General features: G+C 39.9%; 2 protein-coding genes across 4 annotated transcripts in view; both read right to left on the reverse strand.

The window, feature by feature from the left end:
* Positions 1-10,696, reverse strand: part of mknk2b (MAPK interacting serine/threonine kinase 2b) — a 12,397-nt gene extending 1,701 nt beyond the window's left edge. The window contains exons 1-14 of one of the 2 annotated variants that reach the window (XM_067512066.1): positions 10,538-10,696; positions 9,849-10,061; positions 9,331-9,421; positions 9,027-9,128; positions 8,797-8,894; positions 6,354-6,433; positions 6,095-6,168; positions 5,812-5,916; positions 5,486-5,541; positions 5,222-5,317; positions 2,020-2,214; positions 1,736-1,900; positions 1,600-1,640; positions 1-1,471 (exon numbers count right to left, since the gene is read on the reverse strand). The exon at positions 1-1,471 is cut by the window's left edge and continues 1,701 nt beyond it. In XM_067512066.1, the coding sequence (XP_067368167.1) occupies positions 1,198-1,471; positions 1,600-1,640; positions 1,736-1,900; positions 2,020-2,214; positions 5,222-5,317; positions 5,486-5,541; positions 5,812-5,916; positions 6,095-6,168; positions 6,354-6,433; positions 8,797-8,894; positions 9,027-9,128; positions 9,331-9,421; positions 9,849-9,899 (1,428 nt within the window). In that variant the 5' untranslated portion in view covers positions 9,900-10,061; positions 10,538-10,696 and the 3' untranslated portion in view covers positions 1-1,197. Of the gene's footprint in view, positions 1,472-1,599; positions 1,641-1,735; positions 1,901-2,019; positions 2,215-5,221; positions 5,318-5,485; positions 5,581-5,811; positions 5,917-6,094; positions 6,169-6,353; positions 6,434-8,796; positions 8,895-9,026; positions 9,129-9,330; positions 9,422-9,848; positions 10,062-10,537 lie in introns of both variants that reach the window. The other variant, XM_067512064.1, reaches the window with a different exon arrangement.
* Positions 10,697-18,173: 7,477 nt separating this feature from the next.
* mob3a (MOB kinase activator 3A) lies at positions 18,174-23,118 on the reverse strand. 2 transcript variants are annotated; one of them, XM_067512068.1, is made up of 4 exons: positions 22,880-23,118; positions 20,848-21,323; positions 19,851-20,053; positions 18,174-18,815 (listed from the first exon to the last, which is right to left on the reverse strand). In XM_067512068.1, exons 2-4 carry the CDS (start codon positions 21,263-21,265, stop codon positions 18,786-18,788), a joined length of 651 nt encoding a protein of 216 aa, XP_067368169.1. In that variant the 5' UTR covers positions 21,266-21,323; positions 22,880-23,118; the 3' UTR covers positions 18,174-18,785. The 2 variants fall into 2 exon arrangements, with proteins under 2 accessions (XP_067368169.1, XP_067368168.1); XM_067512067.1 differs by having other exon boundaries at positions 20,848-21,430.
* Between the last annotated feature and the right edge of the window lie 145 nt (positions 23,119-23,263).

The following is a 23,263-nucleotide window of genomic DNA, read 5'->3' on the forward strand; positions in this document are numbered from 1 at the left end:
CTGCAAAAACACTAAAGGTTAACTCTAATGCATAAGTAGATTTGTACAAAAAAAAAACACAACAAATAAAAAAAGAAGTTGTTGCTGGTTGTGGCAAAGGGGACATGTCAAACTCTTTACAATGGAATTAACAATGACCCAGTTTCACTTGCCTTGCCATTTAACACACACACTGTATAATTAACCCGATCAAGAATCCAGGTTTACTTCAGAGTGACCTCAAAAGTCTCATTTTGGGGTGGCCATGCATAATAACTAAAGTAAAATAGTTGAATTTAACACTATTAGACTTGCCAGATGGCCTCAAACACTGAACAGTGTTGTACTGATAATTTGGCTTATATATTCATGAAACGCAATGAATTGGTGCAACACTAAGTTAGGGCTGGCGGGGTACAGACAAAACATTCTTTGCTCTGAGAGCATTAAGTGCATGGCCACCAAGCTGGATGAGTGCATATGTCAGCTCAGATATTTAAAGAGGCTCAGTTATGAGAAATGAATCTAAAAATTCAGGAACAAAAAAAAAAAAAAAAAAAAAAAACTCTGAAGAGTCCCCAGCCACCAAAAAGGCTGCACCAGGCACGGACAGCAATGGCTTAGAGCCCTTCTAACCCCTTATACTGAATCCCTTCGAGACAGAACAGCCTTCATCTTGGCATATTGCATAAGCTTGTACGTATCTGCAGATTGGCCATTCATGCATTTACATACAGGCAAAGAGAACATTCCAGATAACTTAATTCACAGTGGATCCAGTTGTAACGTAGGAGCAGCACAACAGGTTGTCCTTTGGTGTCTGAGCTTAGTTTCAAAGATAAGTGTACTGATTTCTTCTAAACTGAGTTGAATGATGAAGAAAGAAAGAAAAAAAAAAAAAAGAACTTCCTCACTCTCTCCAAAATCATTAACTGGCCCTCCTCCCCAACCTGGACATGCATATAAGTGTGTTTGCTATATGCAGGCCCTGGGCAAATGTGCTTCAGAAATACTGCAGAAGAGCAGAAGGCATAAACAGGAAGGCTGCAAGCAGCATCTTCCTTAACAACAAGGCAATTAAGCCTGAGTGGCAGAGGAACCAAGGCCAGCTAGACTCAGAGAGAGGAACCAGAACTGGGGAGGGTGGGTGAGTCTCAGGGCAGTCTTAGATATGGATTTAAACCTTAACGGAAGGTCAGAGGTCAGGGTTGATAAGGTTCAGGCACAGTCTCCCACAATAACCAGAGGGGCCAAGAGCTGACGGAGCTCTGCAGCAGAGACAGGCCCCCCCTTAGGCTGGCTGCTTCGCTGCCTACGCCTGGCCAGCTTGGAGTTGGAAGGAGGAGAGAGGCGCATAGAAGAACCAGCAGCAGTTACAACAAATGGGACTTCCTGCTGCTGCTGTTCTTCCATGCCATCCTGTTCAGCCAGTTGTCGGTTCACAGCCATGGCCTTGTCAGCAAAGAATGTCAGATCCCTGGCATTGCTGGTCCTAATGGACAAGAACAGAGAAACTCTAAAGAAATTTGTAAAGACCATTTACAAGTTCCAAATATAAATTTCTATCAGAGACTAAAAGGAATAGAAGCTTCAGTATCTGCAACTCTTATGTCCGCTCACCTTTGATGCAAGATGGATGTTGGCAAAGTGGCAAATGCACCCTGGGGGGGGACAAGTATAGTTGTTAAATTGTTGAAACCTCAACATTAAAAGTGTGTCAAACATATGGAGAAGAGGTTTGGTTTTTTGTGCTTACCCCCTGAACCCAGGGATGCTGCAGCACCTGGCTGGCACTCAGGCGGTTTTTGGCATCCCGGACAAGAAGTTTGGATATTAGGTCTTTGGCACTTGAGGAGATGTGAGCCCAGTCTTTTTCTGGAAACTCATATTTTCCTTCTTGAATACTCTCAAATAAAGTATTCTGTAACCAGAAAATATGACATCAGTTATCTTAAGCTATAGAGAAAAGTTTTTTTTTTTTTTTACATTGTTATTCCACTAAACATGAGGCAGCTTAATGAATTTTTCCATTCTGTATACCTGGCAAGTGTGGCATGGTTCCCCAAATTCCCAGCCACAGTCACCACCACAGCGGCCTACAAAAGGTGGATAACCACTCAGCATGATGTAGAGGATGACCCCAAGGCTCCACAGGTCACAGCGCTTATCGTAAATTGTAGCCTCCTCACTGAAGGCTTCGACCACCTCAGGTGCCATGTACTCTGCTGAGCCACACTGGGGAAAGACAATAGCACGAGCATTTGTTAGTCCTAGGGAAGTCAAACTTCTAACAACAAATAAATGTAAAGAAAAACACTAGCTGCTGGTGGTGGTGGGGGTACGTGTGTGTGTGACAGTAACATGCCTATCTGAAGTGATGATAATTTTAAATACACTATGCAGCTTATCTCAGTTTTGTGGATTCTGAAGTAGGAACACTGTGTACAACTACATATCAAGGGTAGAGGAAGGGAGGGCTCAGCTATAATGAGGCAGTTTGTGTGGGTAGGCTGCAGCAATGAGTCACTGCTTTGACCATGCAGATATACACAATCCAAGCTGAAAGGGCTGAGGGCAAGGACAGTTTCAGCTCTGACAGTGCCTTGTTATGTAGCAAAGAAATTAGGCCAAACACTGAGCAGGGAAAAGAGGATTGGCTGTCTCCCAGTCCCAGAAATTGGGCTGAGCCCTCCCTAGTTACATAACTTAGAAACATCGAACCAAACACCACATGCTGTTTTAACACTTTAGGAAAAAAAAAAAAAAAAAAAAAGTTCACTAGTTCAGCAGGACATGTATTTGTGGATAACATTTCATACTTGCCTCATTCTTTTAACTTACACCCTTTGTAATCATGAATTGTCTGTTTCAGGTCTGAGAACTAAACTGAATCTGAGAACTTTACAGTTTTGAGAGTAACTATGCTTATGGCCACATGTTACTCTTTGAACACACACACACCTGGTCAACCCATCTGGCCTAATTTCCTCTGTGGACAGACATGTTTATGTTGAGGAGGCATCTATTGTGTACGACCCGGCTGTCTTAGCTCCTCCTCCACTCTTACGCAATGCTATTTGCTGCACAGGAATCTTGGCTCACACAAAGCCGCTTCTGTTAGAGAAAAACTACCAACCCCCACATTTTCACCACCACCAACATGTCTGGGGTTGCTGCCTCCACAGACAAGCCCCCACGATTGAGGCCATATGCAGCAAACACAAAGGCTTAGACACAAAAGAATTCATTTTCCACTAAACGTGCCCCTAATATTGAAAAGCAGTGTGATAGCTGTGATATCAAAACTAGCTCTCAAAGCTAATCTTACATTAAAGCTTAAAAACACTGCCAACCAAGGGCAACTCAGGATGAAGATAGCCCATCTAAGACCATGTACAGTTATGATAAAAGTAGAAAGGTGGAGGTCCATTTCTTAATTCTGTGTTTCTGCAAACACCTATTGCACTTAGTCACATCCTCCTCAAACCTTCCCGTAACTTGCAGATAACTGCTAATCTAGCTGCTGTTACTGAAGGATTGGCTGGTATACCAACTTGGGGCTTTCCTGAAACCATGTGACTAGTCAGACCATATTGACAGCAGTGACAACACACAGCTCTGTGGTTTAGAAACTAAAGGATTACATGAAGAGACCTGTTCTGCTGTGATGCAGCTGCACCTGCATATATGATAACAAGTTACCATCAGTGTTCCTTAATGTTTTTTCTAAGCTGCTTATGTTTTGTGCCTTCTAGCATTAAAGTATGAGCGGCAGTTTATGTAATGCCAAGCAAACAAGCTGTCACCTCTGTGAAACATTTTCCCAGAAACATCTGTCTTTCTTGCCTGCCTGACACTAGAAAGCACAATTACCTCCACAGAAATCATTTTAAAACAGCACTTTGGTAAAAAGTTTTGTACAATTTCTGTGGTAGGAGCTTGACCAATAATGTAAAACAGCATCATACTATGCAATCAATTGTGGGAATGTGGGTAATAGATGGGGGTAGGGTGGGTGCCAACAGGGAGATGAAATTTAGGTAACACCATTCCTGTGATCAAGACAAGAAAAACAAGGCAGAGCGCATGAGCAGACTGGGCATCTGCACCTCCCCACTACCCTCCCCCTCCCACCAGTCTAGCCAATCACATCTGAGTTGCTAGGCATGGGGGGGCAAGGGGTGGTTCAAATTTCCAGAACAAGCCTTATACAAAGCCGTTGTTTAAAGGCCATAAAGAAACTGCAGACAAACAAGCACCGTTGGGGCTGCTGGGTGGAGACTAAGCAGATAGCGGGGGATGTTTTTCATCCTCTCAGACCAGAGTAAAAGGGAAATGAGCCAGAGGTTGTGTGTTGGTGTCACTAATGCCTTTGTACCATAGGACATGGACTTATAAAACTCATGTGTTCCATGCAGCCTTATAACATTCCAAGGCTTTCCCACTGAGTGCTACCCTCAGGTATCAACTTTTCTTTCACTGGAAATATTTTGTTTGAGTCAAACCTTGTGTCTTTGTACAAATGATTACATACATTAAAACAAAAAACGAACATGTTTTTACATGCAACTCATTGCTACACACAGAGGGACAACATTGAAGTCTGTAGACAAAATATATGAGGCCCTTGACCCAGTACACATCTCCAACAGGTCTTCTAATGTAAGATGAAGTTACAAGTGTAGAAACCCACACCCTGCCACATTCCTGCCAGCAAAACCACCATCCTTCACCTGCTCTGGTCAATCTATCTAGGTCCCCCAGACAACAAACGTTGACACATTGTATGTTGACAAGTGGAAAACTTGCCATGTCAACTTTACCATTCATCTTCATCAAACAAGTGCCCCACATATTTGGGCACTGTTCTGAGGCTTTACTTTGCATTGTGACGACAGCAAGGGGCTAAACTATCCCCCCATATTTGCGACTGATAAGCACCAGGATGCGGACAATAACCCCGGGATATAGATCCAACTGTTGCTCATACTTCAGAATGATAAGGGATGTAATAGCTGCCAGGCATGGGCATTCAGGAAGCAAGCCATGCCAAAATTTCAGAGAAACTGCTCGACAGTGAACTACTTTAACCTCAAACAGCATTTTAACTCTTCCAATCAGCAAGCACTCCTGCAGCTAACACTGAGGACTGCCCAACAGTTAACCACCCAGGCAGACTTTATAAAGACATTGTTTTAAAGCCCTTTCTCAAGGGAGGGGGACTATAAGCAACTATACTTACAGGAGTGAGAAGCTCAGGGGTAGAGATGGGTGAGCTGTCACTGTTGAGCTTAATCCCACTGCCAAGGTCAAAGTCACAGATCTTGATGGGGGAAATCTAATAAAATACAAGTTATTCTTCATCAGTTTCCTTCTTTTTTGAATGGTATCTACATTTGGGACTAGGGTTTTCCACTATCATTTATTAACACAGATGCTGATATCACAATCTCAAAACATATTTTATCACATTAACTGCCCTTTGAACTGCAGTAAACAAACTCACCTTGTCTGCACTCTCACATAGAATGTTTTCAGGTTTCAAGTCTCTATGTGCCATTCCTAGAAAAGGAGGGGAATTGGTCAGCCTTGTTTGGTTTGCTAATGGTGGAGGATTAATAAACAAAATGTTCCCAATTAAAAAGGACAATGAAAACATGGTTTTATGTACCATGTATGTAGCAAACTTATCCTAACTATAGAAATGGCGCTAAAGCTTTACATTCCGTTTGAGTACTAAGAAACAAGAATGAGGTCAGTTCCAAAATACTATTAAAATCTATGTGTAATACACTTTTGAGTTGCAGTACCCATAATAAAATGGCAACTTACCCTTGTTATGCAGAAAATCTAGAGCGCTGGCGATGTCTTGCACAACAAGACTGGCTTCTTGCTCACTGAAGTGCTGTCTCTTGTGAATGTGTCCCAGAACTGACCCTAATTGAGAGAAAAAACAAAAACAAATCAGCTCTATTTACAAGAAAAAGCAAAGACTGCGTGGCTTTCCACATATAACCAATTAAAGCTTAGACACCGAGTAAGTGCACAACAGGAATCTTTAAAGTAAACAGAGGGCTTTAGTACATGCATGATGCAGTAGCTATGATTTACTTACCTCCTCTGAGCTTTTCAAACACCAAGTAGAATTTGTCTTCTTCTTCAAAGAACTCCACCAGCTCCAGGATGTTCCTTCAGAGTAGAAAAAAGCAACATGAGCCAGTGGAAACTATGTCATATAGCTCTTCCCAACTAATTTTATTTTTGCATCATGCCTGAGGAGAGGGACTAACAGATTGAGATGCATACAAAATTAGGTCCCTTAGTCTGCAGTGTGGGTGACAATATGTTTAGCTGTTCAACAGATGGGACAATACCTGTGACCCTGGCACTGGTAAAGCATTTCAACCTCGCGGAAGACACGGCTGCGGCTATGTCCTGGTCTTTTCTCAATGATCTGGAAAACATAACAGTTGAGACATGTTCTCTTAAAATAGCAGCTAAATGAAAAGCTTTAATGTCTTTCATGTGTTCCACAGTAATAGGACAAACATTTTAGTTTGGGGGAAAAATAATTAAAAAAAAAATACAAATAAAAATGTGTCCATCAGAGTTAAGGTTGCCCCCTCACATTACACTATAAATTCCACTCATGGCTGCATTTATTGTACAGAAAACAGTATAGTTCATAGTTTATTTGCACATGGGTCTATAATTGGCCTCCTCTCAGACCAGAACTGTAATTTTCCTACATGTGATTCTTGCCAGTTGGAAAGAGTTTAACCTACTTTCTAAGCTCTTAATGCTGCCTGCCAAAGCAGAGATGGGAAAGAACAAGATAAAACCAGAATGAATAAGACGTCACAGCATCTCTATATTTAGCCTTCTCATGTCACCCATATTAAAATCTTATAGGCCTCAAGGAGACATAAGCATTCCTTTAAAATCACCCCATGAGCTAATCCAAAGCTGTGTACAATAAACACCAACAACAACCAAAACAAAAAAGCTATCCAAATATAACTGTGCTGCCTGGAACCAACACTGAGGGGCCACCAGCTGTGCAATGCCCTGCCAAGAGACAGAGAGATAGACTGCTGACACAAAAGCAAAAGGCCTGAATTTTCCAGCTCTGGTTGGTCATTGTCTGCTTGGGAAGCTGTGCATGTTTTGCTTCCTGGTAGCTGGATTACAGCTGCTATTGAAGCCTGTTGGGGCCAGAGTTGTGTGTGTCTAGGACTAATGCACAGACAAGGGGCCTGTGAGCATTCCAAACCCTCGGCCACTATTCAAATCTGAGTCAGCAACACAAACAAGCCACAATCAGCTCACTTTCTCCTGATCACAATCCTCTTACCTGAAAGTGACAGGAAAATAAACAGCAAAATTAGATGACAAATTAATTAGAATCATAATTTTGGGTAAATGGGTATTTGTCAGCTGAATTCATTCATCACAACACTTTGATTTACATCTGTAAATCAAAGCGGCCAGCTGCAAAAATGAGGACAACCTTAAGTGAGACTACAACCAAAGACATTAACCCAGGGTTCTTAAACGGTTGAGTTAATCAACGTCTTTCTTTACAGACAAGGATTTGTTAGGGGTCATTTAGCTAGGCGTGCATGGCACAGGCCTCGCCTCATCCTTCGTGATGAGGCTTTGTTGCAATAGTAGGACATGAAGACCACATATGCAACTCAATTCCTGTCTAGAGGGGGAGGGGAGAGACAGGACATCTGGCAGGAGCAGTCTGAGCCCCCTTCGTTTCCCAAATGACCTCCAATAACTGCCAACCCTTGTACCGCTTGCCTGAGGACTTTAAAATCCCAAAGGATCCAACAGACCATCCTGGGATAAACCATACAAAGAGATCAAGGTCACAAGACAAAATCAGTGCATCAGTTCTCTTAAATATTGATTGGTATGATCCTGTACACTGACACTGGCTCTGTAAGGACCCAGCCTTAAACCGTCAAGACTTTGTATCAAAGGATATCACAATTTAACTGCAAATAGGGATTAATTTAGAGTTTAATAAATAGCACTGTCTGTGTCCAGTGTACCAGTAGAATTAATGGGTTATGGGCTAAGACGACAACAGGAAAAACATCTAAATCTAGTTCTACTTTTCACACAAAGAAAACAAAACAGTGTTTTGTTCCTAAAAATAAGGAAGTAAGCATTACATTTAAAAAGTGAAAAAAGGGAAGTTCCCAGAAGTCAAGACATGTAATAGCAAGTCCATGGTCCATTTGCATAAGTAAAAGAAAAAGTACAACTGTACTGAGCAAAAAGGAGAACAAAGCAATGTATACACTCTGGGTCACAACCCTTACCCAACGCCCCTCCTCCTGTGTGGTTTTTGTTTTGGCACAGTTTCTAGTACACAATGTTCTCACTACGAGCGTCCTCTGTAGGCTATAGGAGTAAAGAAAAGGGGGTGGGTAAATCCCTACCAGCCCCGTGATAGGCTGACAAACTATAAAAACAGTCACGGGAAATGTCTGCTAGAGTTCCACTGTTTGGGGGGGGGGGGTCAATACAGATGACATCCATTAGGGAGCTGAACTAAGAAGAAATGGGAAACAGTAACCAGGCTCTGGAACAGACTTTCCTCGAAATGATTTCTAAAGAATATTCAGTAGGAGAAAAACTACATGGGCACAATGCTGCATCTTTTAGCCTAATTTTCTTTAAATGATTTTCAAACCACATATTATTGCAAAGGTCTTTTATAGCACACTGTATAGCAACAGCAATGTGTTACTCTAGGTTTTTAAAAATGTTAGACATCAGTTAGGTGTGAGAATATCTTACCTTGACTGCATACTCTTTGTTGGTGATGAGGTTGATGCATGTTTGCACTCTGGCATAAGCGCCCTCTCCTAGTACCTCTTCCTGCAGCCTATAGACATCTGTGATAATTTTCACCAGTTAGGAAAATACTACAGTACTTAAAGGAAGATGCTCACTAAATGCTACAGACAATATTTTATCAAGAGGTTTTGTAACATCAACATTATGATCCTGAAAATGAAAGCTTTTACCTTCGAATCGTCCAGAGAAACTGTCAGTTGCCCGGCAACGCTTTTTCTTCTTGTTTCTTTTCTTGGCATCGGGGATGTCAATAGGCTGGCTGGAAGGGATGTCTGTCAAAACATTATCATGTGCTAGTGAGGAAAGAATTCCAACAAGCTTAAAGTAATCACTAAAACTGTAAGAACAACCTTTACGGTTTTGTGGCATGGAAAATTGCAAAAATATGATTAAACAATAAATAGACAGTTTTTGCAACTAAAGCATTTTCTTTGCACTGACAGGGATCAGCCAAGAGCCTTAGAAAATACTCACCATGTCTTGGGGAGGAATCAAAATTAAATGATGAATCAATAAGATGGGATCCATTTTTAGTAAAGTCCTCTGATTCAAAGGGATTCTGGCCCTAGGGAGAAATAAATATGTTATGGTAAGCAATCAGGGAACTGAGATGAGAGCATCAGTTTACTCATAACTGATACGCCTTTTTTAAGCTTATCATTCTGAAACCATAAATCAAAGAACCCAATCAATAAAACTCTGACTAAGTAGGGGATTTAATTCATCCAAAAACCTGCAGCCATACAGGAGGTTGCTACAAAGCCTCACACCTTCCCTGCAGCTCTTCTTTCACACTTTGGTATCATTTACCAATGCTATTCTTTCATTAGCTGGTCATACACGTGTGCCACACGTTTGTCACCCAGGAGATGTGGCAGAGCAACAGATGTGTTTATATATAGCAAGGTGGAGTCCTCTCTCAAACATGCTGACAAATGTGCTCCAATTAGACTCAGGCCGAAGCTTTGCATTTTCTCCTCAACAAATCTCACCTTGAAAGAGCGGTGGAATCCAGTGACTTCGGTCATCTTATTTTGGACCATTTTTGCTTCGATTTGGGAGGATTTTGGTGGCTATGCGGCAGCAGTGGTTTTGGGGGGTATCAATTTGCACTTCTCCGAAACAAAAAGTCGTTTCAGAGAGAGTCGCAAGTGATCACAGTGCGCTAGCTGATCAGGCTTTCTGCGGCGCTTTAAACGGGAGCCCTGTGGAAAAATATACCGCAGTGTTAAACCGCTACTGTTATACTCCACATGCCCAGAATAAATTAATCTGCACAAATTAGCTAATATGTGCTACCCTGGAGATCTTAACTGATAACAGTTTAAAAGTTAAGCTGTAACCCCAGCTCTAGAAGACTGGCTAACGCTCGTCCAAAGATCACGGAGAACACCAATCAAATAACGTTTCAACACCTGCTGAGGAAGACACCACCCACGTTTAGCCAAACGTCATTTAATTAAGCAGAGCACAGAATAGACCAACTGATTACCAGGCTACGGTGCAACAGGGCGGTTAGCACTGGTTTAGCAAACAGTAAACTAAAGTGACGGCGAATTCAACAATGCTTAACTAACATTACTGTTAACGCTGTGACTGTACTCTAAGCGTTACGACGAAAAAAAGCCTCATTAGCTAACGCTACGTACAGCGTCTATGCGCGTCTACGTGTTCTACTCACCCCGTTGACGAATTTACAGCTCCAGGGTTCGCGTCGTTGTTTGACCCACTGCTACAACAGCCGCGGAGGACGGTCGAGGGGAAGGGAAACGTCTTAGCAAGTGCGTGGAAGGTGACGGTCAACAGACTGCGTGGTGGTTCTTATAACCTCCTGCTGACTCCGCCTTTCTGCCCCGCCTCGGAGCGTTCTGAACAGACAGAACGCAATCACGTGCCTTCTCGAAACAGATTTGATGGCAAGGTACCATTTCGTGTCCCTGTACACTTTACTAATACTTTACAATAGAGGCATTGATAGCGGTTGAATATGTTTCCGAGCAATACGATTAAAATATAGACTCAATTTAAATATCGTCGGGTCACGTTAAATTGCCATTGCTTTAGGAAAAGCTTCACCCAACCAATTCGGTAAATCTCACAAAATGGTACGCCGCCAGTGAGCTTTGTTATGTTTGGGCCCCTCTGTGAGATGCATGGAGAAGCGAAACGGTGAGTACGTGCACATCCGCACAGTCAGGTTCATCTTGCTGTTTTGCTGCAAGAGATCTGAAGATAATCAACAGTGCTGGAGAGAGACGTGTCTGGCGTAATGTGTAGAAAGACCACATCCACCATTTTTCGCTATGGTATCATCGTATCTGCGTCTGTTGCGGCCACTTCACGTCACGACATTATTTACATATCAGCTTTATGCTGTTCAAAAAAAAAAATATATATATATATATACACCATCCCTGTTTTTCTTTGTGTTTCTGAAATGATGCTCTACACTTAACCCTCACACCCAGTAATAACTGGCTGAGGCCAGATGGATGTACGAAGAAATCCCCGTCTGACTCACTGCATGTGGCTTCTCACAGGCTGGAGCAGTGACTTGACTTCAGCTGTTGGGCTATTTCAGTACGAGCCACACACACATACACACATGCAATCTGAGATGGAGGCTACCTTTACTAGCAAACGTCGCCAGTTCTCAAGGAAGTCTTGCACTTAAAAGTGCAAGTGAGCTACAAGTAAAGAAAGCACGAAAATCCATCTAATCTAAAAACAGTATATGCCTCTATAGATAATGGGTTTTTGTTTTCGTACTCTTACTAGTAAGGGGACATTTTTAGGGAAGATATACTTAACTGCAGAAGTCATCATAATGTAGCCAATGTTTTGCATAATTTGCTTTATGTTGTGGTTAGTTGAAGTAAAGCTACACTTTGCTACATCGAATACTGTGGAATGTTTCTAATCTAACAAGGCATAAGATTTCAGACATTCATCTACTAACTAGATCAACTATTTTAACATTGTAACAAGGAACACCAGCTGTTTCTTAAAGGTAAATGTTGGTAGCATAAATAAGTAGCATAGCATAGAGGCCAAACCCTTGATTAAAATACAACTTCCTCAAAATTGTCCCTCAGTACATTTAACACTGGAATTTTTATTCTTTGCCACAACCTGATAGTACAAGAAACCCATGTCCAATATTAAGCATGGAGATAGGCTTGCATTCTAACTTTAGTTTAAAAAAATCTGATGCTTACATTTTCAATAAATGTTTAAGAGAGTTATAGGGTATTTCTAAATAACATGCACGTGACATGTACCCACATCTAGTATTTATACAATGCACAGTAAATATTTGGGTTTCCCTCAACAAAGCTTTCTGATGTTGCAGACACACCACATTTCGGAGCCTGATGCCATCCAGATGAGGGTGGACACATAGTCTCATGGTTGTGATAATGAAAGAAATCCAAGAACTGTAGTGATGTAGAAATGTGTGCTGTTTGTGAAATGCCACAGACAAGAGTTGTTTATATAGTATTCTGAGAGATTAAGAGATTTATGACAGAGGCACAGTAGGTCCTTATATTATAATACTCTGTCAAAGATCAACGGCTTTCAGCTTTTCTCTTGAGGGGTCGCCACAGCTTGGGGCTGGCACCAAGGTGGCTGGGCAGGGCCACACCTGGTGGGGTGGGATTCAAACTCATGGCCTTCTCTATCCCAATGCTCCACCACTGAGTCACAAGGCCCCTTTTAATAATACACCGTGAGGTGTGGACTTACATGTAAAGTGTAATAACTTTATTTTGCTACATGCTTTATTGTCGAACTGTATGTTGATTACCCCGTTACTTTTTACTGCATATAATCCCTTGTCCACAGACCTGCATTATATAGCATGAATGTACTGTTTATCAAGGGTGTCTTCATTAAAACCCCGTACAGTTTGTTCTCAGCAGTCCAGTCTTGTGATCAGAGGTTTCCTGCCTCTCCTCCTCCACTCAACTTCTGGCCCAAATACAGGTCCAGTGTTAGCAAACATTGCGCAAGCTGTTGGCTGACAACCCCAGCCAAGAGCACATTGTGGAGTAGCAGGTTTTAATAGGAAAACAAGATCGCATGTCGAAGGGTTCAGGGGGGGCGGGTCTGTGTTGTGACAGGTCTAACGTAGGAGGGATAGGCAATCATAAATAACTGACGTGGCAACAAGCACATTTTGATGTGACCGATGCTCAATCAGGTTTTTCTCCCCAAGGAGGATATTCCCTTTTCAGGCGGTGTTTTTTCCAGTAGGAAATATGACATAACAGAGGTGTGTCTATGTTGTTGTTCGTGATAGTCGTACAGTGAGTACAGTGTCCTGACACTAAAAAGAGATGTAGTTGTACATGTAGATCAGTAACAGTATTGTGTTGTTCTTGCATCATATAGTTAAGGTACATCTGGGCGATACAGTAAGCGGCACAGATTTTCAAAATCTCTTCACAAAAAAAAACTGAACTAACCCAACTGTAGATCACCCACATTTTCCTCAGATATCAAATAAGTTAAGTCTAATATTATGAAAATGTATATATTTAAAATATAAAAATATAATAGTCTAAGTACACATTTAACTTAGTATATACATTAGATAACAGTAAAACAAAGTGTGGAACAACCATACAGGAAAGAGGGAGACTTTATGTTAACAGTAGTTAGCTCTTAAACTCTGTTATCCTTAAACCTTATAGCCTAAACCTCCAGTTATATAAGCATAACACTGGAGTGACGGCTAAATCAGTTGCTCGACTTTTTAAATTCTTCGATGCAAAAAATATTTCTGTATCAACCATACAGTTTTACATGCTATGTCCATTCATGTGGATAAGTGCTGTAGTCAGCACTTGCAATGCATTCATGAAATGCACATCTCTGGCATGTTCAAATAAAACTGCCAAAGCCTACAGAGATACGTATCCTAGGAGAAGCCAGCTGTCTTACACTGTTACGATAAGTTGCATACATTTCTCAAGTTGTAAGTCATGTGCCTAGGGGGCTGATTGTACATGTATGATTTCTAAGAAGGCTTTACAGAGAGGCTTTTAGAACTTCTTAGAAGAAAGTGCCTCCGTGGAGACAGACTTAATGTAACCTCTGGCAACATTTATGTGTTTTAGGTATTACAGGACAACTCAGATGGTTTCATTCTCTGCAAAACACATATAACACAGAGGGTGTAAACAAGGACTTTGCAACTTTGTTTTGTTCCAGCCTTTTGTCCAGTTGTGCTCTGAAAAGCTTTTGTATTTTTTATAGGCCTATTTATAGTTTTTGCCCTTTGCTCGTTTTACACAATTGTGTAACCAAATATTTTGAAATTAATTATTGTTTTCAGATTTCTTGAAGTTGAGCAATGCACCAACTAACATATGGTAGTAGTCAATGTGCAGCTACAATATCTAGTCATGGACATTTTGGACTCAGCTTTACTGTTTGTGTGACTGTCAATTGTCTGAACACAAAGTTTATTGCTTTCTTGCAGCTAATAATCATTGGGTGTGCTACGTTTTAGAAGCCGAAGGAAGTGAGTTTGTGTAAGATGTGTTAGAACACACACAGTTTCCACATTTTGATGAGTATGTAATAATCAGTCTTTGTTTTGCTACTGCTGAAGTGTCAGCAAAAATGATGTTGCAATCAAGATCACGGCACATAGTAAACGATCTTTGCATAGGGCTACAATGTGTTACACTTTGATTTACATTATCTTAGTAGGGCAGCTTGTGACAGTTGGGGGTGTAAATAACTACTATCAATTAGTCATCTGCTTAAAATGTATATTTCTAACCTACCTAAATGATTCCTTGGGTTTTTAAATCTCAAAAACTGTGGAAAAATGTCATGTCATATGTAAATTCCACAGTTTCTGAAGTGTTTTACCCTAAGTTCAACCGTGTAATTCATAAGGATGGTCGAGCTGTCATGAGGGAATAGCTTTTAAAAATGTCCGAAAAGGCTTTATCATTTGTCAGAGGGGGCATGGGCTGGACAAACTGCAGCAACTTTTCACTGCGTCCGATTGAAATAATTGATAATTTTACTGGAAACTTTGTGGGTCATCTCCACCTATAATCATGATCACTTTTCATTACTAGCTGCATAGCATGAGGTAAATAAATTGCAAGCTACAAAACCGTTACGGGCGTGTGCTCTTTCCAACATTTGCTGAGTCACATATTCTCTGCTAAACCCTTTTCTCTACCTGTGAATAATCACACTTTAAAAAACACCATTCACTAAACGGGCAGAGACTGCTGTTTGAACCCGGCAGATATGGGCAAGCTTCCGTCTGACTGGTTCAATCCTGAAATTCTTCCTTTGTACCCATGTGTCTTTCCAGTGCTTCCCTTCACGTCTTGCAACCGCATAGCCCTTCGGGAGGTGTCTGGAACATTCCTAAAGAGAAAAACACACCAGGGGAGGGGCGAGCAGTGGGCGGGCGCAGCTCATTTCAGACGTAACAGGCATAATACATGCTGCAATAGTGCAGGATCTAGTGGAAGTGACTTCACTGGGAGGAGGGGCCAGCGAGGATCAGGTGGCAGCAAACAATGAGGTCATTTCAGTGGTTGATGTTAGTGAGGCAGTTAGTTACATCATGTTGGTTCATTTAAATGTATATACAAATAAAAACATGTTTTTTTCCAGTGTTAATCCAGTTAAGACTAGAAAAAAAACACAAATTGAAGTGGTTTAGTGTTCAGTAATTTTACAGCTAAGAACATCTAACGAAGTACTGATTTGGCATCCAAAAGAGTTAAACAAAGAAAATTCTTTTCATCATCATAGAATTTAATGCCCCTTCAGCTAATACAAGTATTCCTTTATTAGCAGAAGTAACAAAAATGGTCAAGGAGTGTAGAAACAACCTCATCCGGCGTCTTTGGTTGCTCTCTAAGCATCGTAACTTTTGGCCTATTCTTCATGACATAATTGTCCCAAGTATTGATTGGATTGATTGGTCACTGCCATGTACAACCTGGGAGACAGAGAAAGCCATGGTAAAATATTCACATCAATTTAAAGAAAAAAATTCTTTCCTGAGGCGACTTTAGTCCACTGTCCAAGGAACCGCTTCATTTTTAGCTTTTTGACTGAAAAGAAAACCCGTTCTGATATGAGCAGCATTCATTCTTCCTTCTTTTTTATGCAGAGCTCCAGTGCCTGATGCAGATATCCGCCTTCAAAACATCCATGAGCCTCCACTATTGATTGATTTTTCTTTCGCCACTCATATCTGTGCATATTATCTGTGCAAACTTTGGTCTCATCAGACTACACAATCTTGTTCTAAAACCCGTTTGGATTCTTCACATGCTCTAAGCTCGCTTATTTTTGAAGACTGTGCTTGACTGTGAGCTTGTGCACTTTTATTCTAGTTGGCTCCAATCGTTTTGTCATGGCTCCTGCTGTTGGTTTTGAATCTTTAAGTAGCACTGCAGTGAGTTTCCTAGATTCTCCTTCGGTTAGTGTTTGGTCAGTGGAAGACACATTTCTTCCGTTTCTAGATTTTGGTCTTCCTAGTTGGAAACTTGGAAATATAAAATTAACTTTTTTTTAACTATAACTTTTAAAAAAATACACTCCTTAACCATTTTTATTACTTCAGATTATGAACGTGTGTTGTAGATGAATGTACACTGAATATAATATCCTCCAATAAATATATTGGAGGATATTATGTTTCTACTCAACTGTAAATACAACTTTAGGTACTTAAATACTTTTTTCATGCTGCTTTATTCTTGTACTACAATATATTTTTAAAATATTGTGTTATTTACTCCACTGTATTTATTTACAGCTGTGTTTAGTAGTTACTCTAACGACTAACTTTAAAACTTTAAACACATATTACAACTAATACAATGCATTGTTAAAATGACTTTCTTCCCTGACATTTTAAGGGGTTTAAAGGGATTAAATAAAAAAATAAAAAAAGAATCCAGTACACGAATTCCAATATGTATTCTATACATTTCTTCACAAAATTCTTCAAACTGACCCATGTGTTGGGAACCACTGGGTTACAGTGAACCCTGTATATAAAATAGGCAAAACTAGCTCCACCTTGAGGAACTACAGAGATAAAACACTGCACACACACATTGATGCATCAATATTAATAATAAAGACTCACAGGGAGGATACTTTTTTATTTTCTGTATGTTTTGCTCATTATACTACTTTTTTGTTTTAAATCAAGGACTCTTGCTCTTCATAGAGAACCTTTATTCTAGTGGTTTCACTTTTACACCAGATGAACTCTGCATGTTGTTTAATGCATAAACATTCAGGTGAACATGACTGAATGAGAAATAATGAGTGGTGGAAAGTATATACTCTAATATTGTAATAAATATTGAGATTTGTACTTTGAGAAATGTATTTTACCTATTTTTGTCTGTGCAAGTGTTGTCTAGAAATTTTTATTTGAGCAAAACCTTGTAATGACATCTACCTTAGTATTTACATAGATTTTATTCTTCTTTGTTGGAAATGTATTAATTCTATTTTTAATTTCTGATGTCATAGTTAATGGTGTTGTTGAAGTTTTGGTTCTTCTCATGTACACAAATGGGGGGAGGAGCAGAATATTAGAAACTCTGCTGAAAATAATGCGGTCGAGTATAGTTTATAAATTAATTTACACATTTCTGACGAGTTAAAAAGTAATAGTCCTTTACCAAATGTAATGCTTCCTCATTGTTATAGGCCCTTACAACTTATCTTGTAATTGTGCTGGCATGGGTGTGTGTCTTGTGTACAAGATCCCTGCTCATTATGTGCATAAGTCATAACAATATCTCTAAATCTGCCCAACAAAGTTGTTTCAAGCCTGTTCAGGACTGCTGTTGACCCAATCATGCAAAGCCAGGCAAAACAAAAACTCCCTGTATTCATCAAGTACAATCTGGCCCATTTCTTACATAACCAGCTTAGTAGGATCATTAACCCGAATCCGGGTTTTACCTTTGTAACTGGGAAACAGGGCAGATTTCATAATGGCAACATTAACTGCAGTGTTATAGTTCCTTCACCGACAGATTTTGGTGTCTGATGCCACCTAGTGGACAGATTTAAACATGATCTTTTGAACATGTGCTGCCACCAGAGTTCTGTCATGTGAGGTTCAAGTCTCGTGTGACCTTCAGCTTTGGTTGCAGTATCTGCAACAAACACCTGCAGGTTTGATATCCGAGAAGCTGTCTGGTGACCTGAAGTCCCTAGTGTACAACACAGACTTGACAATAACGCACCAGCAGTCCATTACTGTATTTAGTCTGCCTTCTGTACAGATTACTGTTAAATTAATTCATTAAAGCCCCAAATTTATTTTAATGTCTAAAACAGAATTCAAAACGTACATAATATTCTCCGAAATAGAAAAAAAACAAACAAACAAATTTTTATGTCATTGATTTAAACATTTTGGGACATTTACCCATGTACGGCTGCAAAGATTTAGATTTAAAAACCAGTCAGAACTAAGCTTATTTAAATATATATTACCAAGTTCTGATAAAAAAAAGATGTATGTAATGTAACAACATAATGATTCTGTAGATTTACTGCAAGAAATCGTACTAATTTTAGTTCATTTTAACAGAAAGAAAGACATAAGCATCCTGAAATGATTTGAGATTCAAATACAATTGGAAAAAACAAAACAAAAACAAAAAACCTCAACAAAAACATACACCTCCTAATACTGTGCTCTGATAAAATGTTTGATGACTTGTAAAAAGGACCAGATCGCCTCACAAAACTACCTACAGTATGTGGCTAAAATAGATTACAGTACTTAAATATAAAAATAGACTCTTCTTCTCTGCATTTGTTTGTTCCTTAAGTCCTCTGCTGCAGTCTTCTAAATGGACGGATGTGTTCATCATGTGTGTCCACAGGTTCACTGTGCCCCTTCAGTGGCACATCCGAGACGTCATCTCTTTCTGTAGAAGGCATAAACCACATTCACAAAGTCAGTTACAGAAATGGAGGACAAATTATAGCTGCTGTTGTTGGAGCCGTGCGCAAATGTCTAAAGCTGTACTCTGTTGCACAGTTGCATCTGTCTAAGCTTTGGTCACACAGACCTGCCTCAGATCATTAGATATGCCCAAGCCAGGAACAAAATAGGCTTTCAGATGGTGAAGGGGGTCATAAATCAATTAGCATTCAGCACACAATCCATGTAACATTGTACGTTTCTGGGTTGTGCCGTGGTTAAAGGTGATTGTTTAATCTTATCATTGTAAAATTTTTATTTGTAATGCTCTTGAAAAAAGAATACAAAACTGTTTTTACAAATGACTGCCTCTTGCAGATTTCTGATAAATTCCTACAAAGCTCTTGCAAGGGTGACAAATATTTGTTTAGCTTCTTTAGATTAGTTAAACGTTTTAAAAGGATCCTCGAGAGACAATAATGTGATATTGCAAATTGGAGCTGGCTTGTTGCACATTTGTTGTCATTCAGTCGCTGGCTCACCAGGATGCACCCTGATTATACTTTTTATGAGCAATCACCTAATACAGGACAAGATTATCTACTACTTTATGTTTATTACCTATATTAGCTTACCTGCAATCTGCAGTATGTAGTAAAGGGAAGCTAAATGTTTGTCTGAGGTAATTGTATGCATGTACTGTCACCACATTGTAGGTTGTTATGCACTGTAATGCAGTACAACAATGTAGTAATTTCATACATCATAAATCTACATATACTGGTAGCTGTTAGGAACATACATCTACACACCGACATACACATGTGAAAACAAACACCAGTGCTAACATGAGACTAAATTAATGCAATCTACACCACACAGCACCCTACAACAAAGTATATTTCTGGCATTTAAAATTTGATTACATCTCTAACTAATGCTTTTTTGAAAACATTCTAAAACACATAATCTGAATAAAAGTGATTTTTTTTTTTTTAAATCCAGCTTTATATTAGATCCTTTCCTATCATAAACTCACCAGAGGCTCCAGCTCTTTATGGTCCGTCAGGTTAAACTCAGTGACAAAGTAATAGAAATGCTTGTAGCAAGTATTGACATGAGCCTCAGCCCCCATCTGGCTCACACGGTCAAAGTGGTGGATGTAGACGTGGACAAACACTCGGAAGAGACGGGACAAAATCTTCTTAGCCACCTGCATGAAGGTCTTAGGGAATGGAGTACCTGGGAGACAAACAGATGGAGACATAACACTGCGGTCAATCCATGGTGACCTTTTGTTATTGCTCCAGAAGAAAAACAAAAACAAAAAAACCCATTTAAACACATTTAAAATACCAACTTTTTTAAAACATGGGCTAAAATCTCTTAATTGACATAAGATGTAATCCTAATCTCTGTTGTCCTGTGTTATCCATCAGGTTAGATAACAGCATGCATTTGGACCCAGCCAGTATTACTTCAAACAACAATGTGAAACCAACAAGACCTGGTTTGGGGGATAACCCTTAGCTCTAGCCAAGTGATTCATTTAACATGTAGCTTTGCTGTGACTAATTCAATAATTTTTCGGGAATCTGTTCCAGAGGACAGCCGCATCAGAGGTCGTTTCTATTCATAGCCTACTGTACATAGTCTGACCCATTTTTAAATTCATTGCTTGGATTATTCGGCAGTTAGTCAGATGCTGAGCAACAGCACTGGGCATAAAGTGCACACGGCTATAAAATGAGCTAACAAAATTCAGTGCATGCCATGGAAGATAAACTAACAATGCTTGCAATGTGCAACACTGAAAATAATCTAAAAAAAGTGGCCCTGCAGATTTAATCTAAAACATCTTTGTTGGTATCTCCTTTGTGGTGAGAAAGACAAAGACTAGTGAGACGCTTAAGTAGTCTGTTGCATATGTCTACCACTCATGACCGGAAATATATTTTAAAATTTTTGAATTTACAGTGTAGATTTTAAACAACCAAACTGTTCACACACCATCTGTAGCTAATCGCAACGCTTACCAACATTAGTGGGGAAGATGTTCTCATTGTTGATCTGTACCTCAATCCAATCCATGAGCAGACTCATGTATTTAGGGGCCGACAGTGCGGTCGGCCTCTTGTACTTGTGCTCATCCTGCCAGCGGTATTCATACTTGGGCCCACCAGACATAACGGGGCAGGTCTGATCGGTGCAGGAGTCACTGATGGTGCCGTAAATGAGGTTGATGCGGTTGAAGAAGTCGACCACATGCACGGCCACCCAGTCATTGAGGTCCTCGCCGTGGGGCAGCTGCACAGCTTGCTTCAGGTCCAGCCCGGCATTCAAAGATGCCTGCGCCTTCTTGTGCAGCTCAAAGCGCTGTGTCCCGGGCTCAAACTTGCGCTTGGGCCGGAATGTCCTGTCTTTGTTGAAGACTTGCTTCAGGGCCAGGGACATAGTTGCATGTGGTGACAGCAGCTGGTGAGTTGTTTGAAGGTTTCTGGTGAATTATTTACTGTTGAAATGGAAGCAGTTAAAAGGTTATATAAACAGCCAGTGCTGAGATTTTGGTATGGGCTGTCTTTCTGTATTTATTTTGATCCACAGTGCGATTTTATGATCCTGTATAGGATAAAAAAAAAAAAAAAAAGTCAAAGTTTGGTTAATTTACAATGATTTCAATTTTTCAATCTAGAACTGACACTAAACATTATTTTCATGAATAATTAATCTTATTTTGTCTCAATATTTCAAATGATCATTTCATCTCAAAAATGACATGTCAATCACTCACAGAGACAGAATTTACCATCAAGTGACTGCTTGATATTGACAGTAATGCTATGGGTCAACTAAGGAATTAACTGACCTAAATGCTGTTTTAATGAATGTAAAAGTCCAGGTTTATAACGATTTCTTGTCAAATTACCAATTTGTCAATTGAAAGAATTTCAATGTAGAATAGTTTTATAATGAATAATCAGTAAATTAATGCATCACTATCCTCTGTTTTACACAATTCCAAACATATTCTGGGCTTCTTGACAGTTGAAAAAAAAAAGACAATTTCAAGACTTTACCCTGGGGATCCGGTAAAGTATTATGAGCTTGTATTAATTCATTTATTTTGCCACTTTGACATTTTTTAAACAACTGACCAATAAATCGAGGGGATGGTTAATAAATTGTTTATTGAGATTAGTCCTACAATTACACATTAGTAGCATGTTTGGCCCAGCTGTTCCGTGTCCGGGGTCTAAACCTGCATGCAGGAATGTAGTAAAGTATAAGCCCCTTTTCTACCCCCTTAAACTGAAACTATGCTTTTATCCTTTTCTTTTGAGAAATGGCAGAAAAGATTAGGGTAATGTCAATAACACATGCATTTATGATAAGAGCACAAATGAATGCTTGAGTCAAAATTTGTTTGAATCAATACGCTTATGTCAATGTCTATTAATTTTTATCTACCTCTACATGGCTGCCTCGGGAGCCTGACTAAATGACCTGAATTTGTCTTTTGCATCGCCATCTCAGTGAAGGACAAGTCGGACACGTTTGCATTAGTGGTGAAACCTCGTCCATCAGACATCATGAATCATTTCCTATTTCTGACACCAATTCCGCCGTAAAACCACGAACGTCAATTTAAGGGTACTACGAAGCAAACCCGGCTGTTACCGGTTACCAGCACCATGCTTAATTCATCACGACAACCCCCTAAATATCTGCGCCTCTGTCGTTATCCAACTATTAACTTTATGTCGTTTTTAGTGCATATTTCCCCCCCCCCCGGACATAAAAGCCAGAGATTAAAAAGCAGGGCACATGACGGCTGTGCGAAGTTTATTCGTGACGCGACAAGCTAACTCGGTCAGACTTGTTGCTTCCTTAAAAAAAAAACAAAAAAACACAAACACAACAACGAGACAAGATAAGACACATCCATCTAACTCATACTTAAAAGGCACCACGCCTCGAATAAAATCGTCCAAAAAACAATAAATACAGCAAACGGGTGATCAAATAGAGATGAAATCCCGCAGTTGAAAGCCACTTTTCCGAACTTACTTGTTCCGCCTTCCTGTTCCGTCAGTTTCCTTCGACCTTTTATCGAAAATTATCTGATTAATGGTTTGTAGCTTAAGACCGACAACATGCACAGACTACATTATGGATACATGATGCGATGGATGTTATAGAATTGCTGATAATTCAATAATCATTTGACTTTATTGCAGAAACTAGCGCCAGACTCCTCCCTACGAAGCGAAAAAGTACACCAGAGTAAATCCAAGGCATTCATAAGGACATCCGGTCAGACCTTTCAAATTAATGGTCCCCTTAAACTAATGCAATGCATTTCTGTAGAAGGGAGTAATATTACGCTATGATTTCTTTTAGATGCAGTGGTTAATAATTAGTGTATTTTTAATTTGGGGGTGTTTCCATTTA

This window comes from Channa argus, chromosome 8, assembly GCF_033026475.1.
Source record: "Channa argus isolate prfri chromosome 8, Channa argus male v1.0, whole genome shotgun sequence".
Taxonomy (NCBI): Eukaryota; Metazoa; Chordata; class Actinopteri; order Anabantiformes; family Channidae; genus Channa; species Channa argus.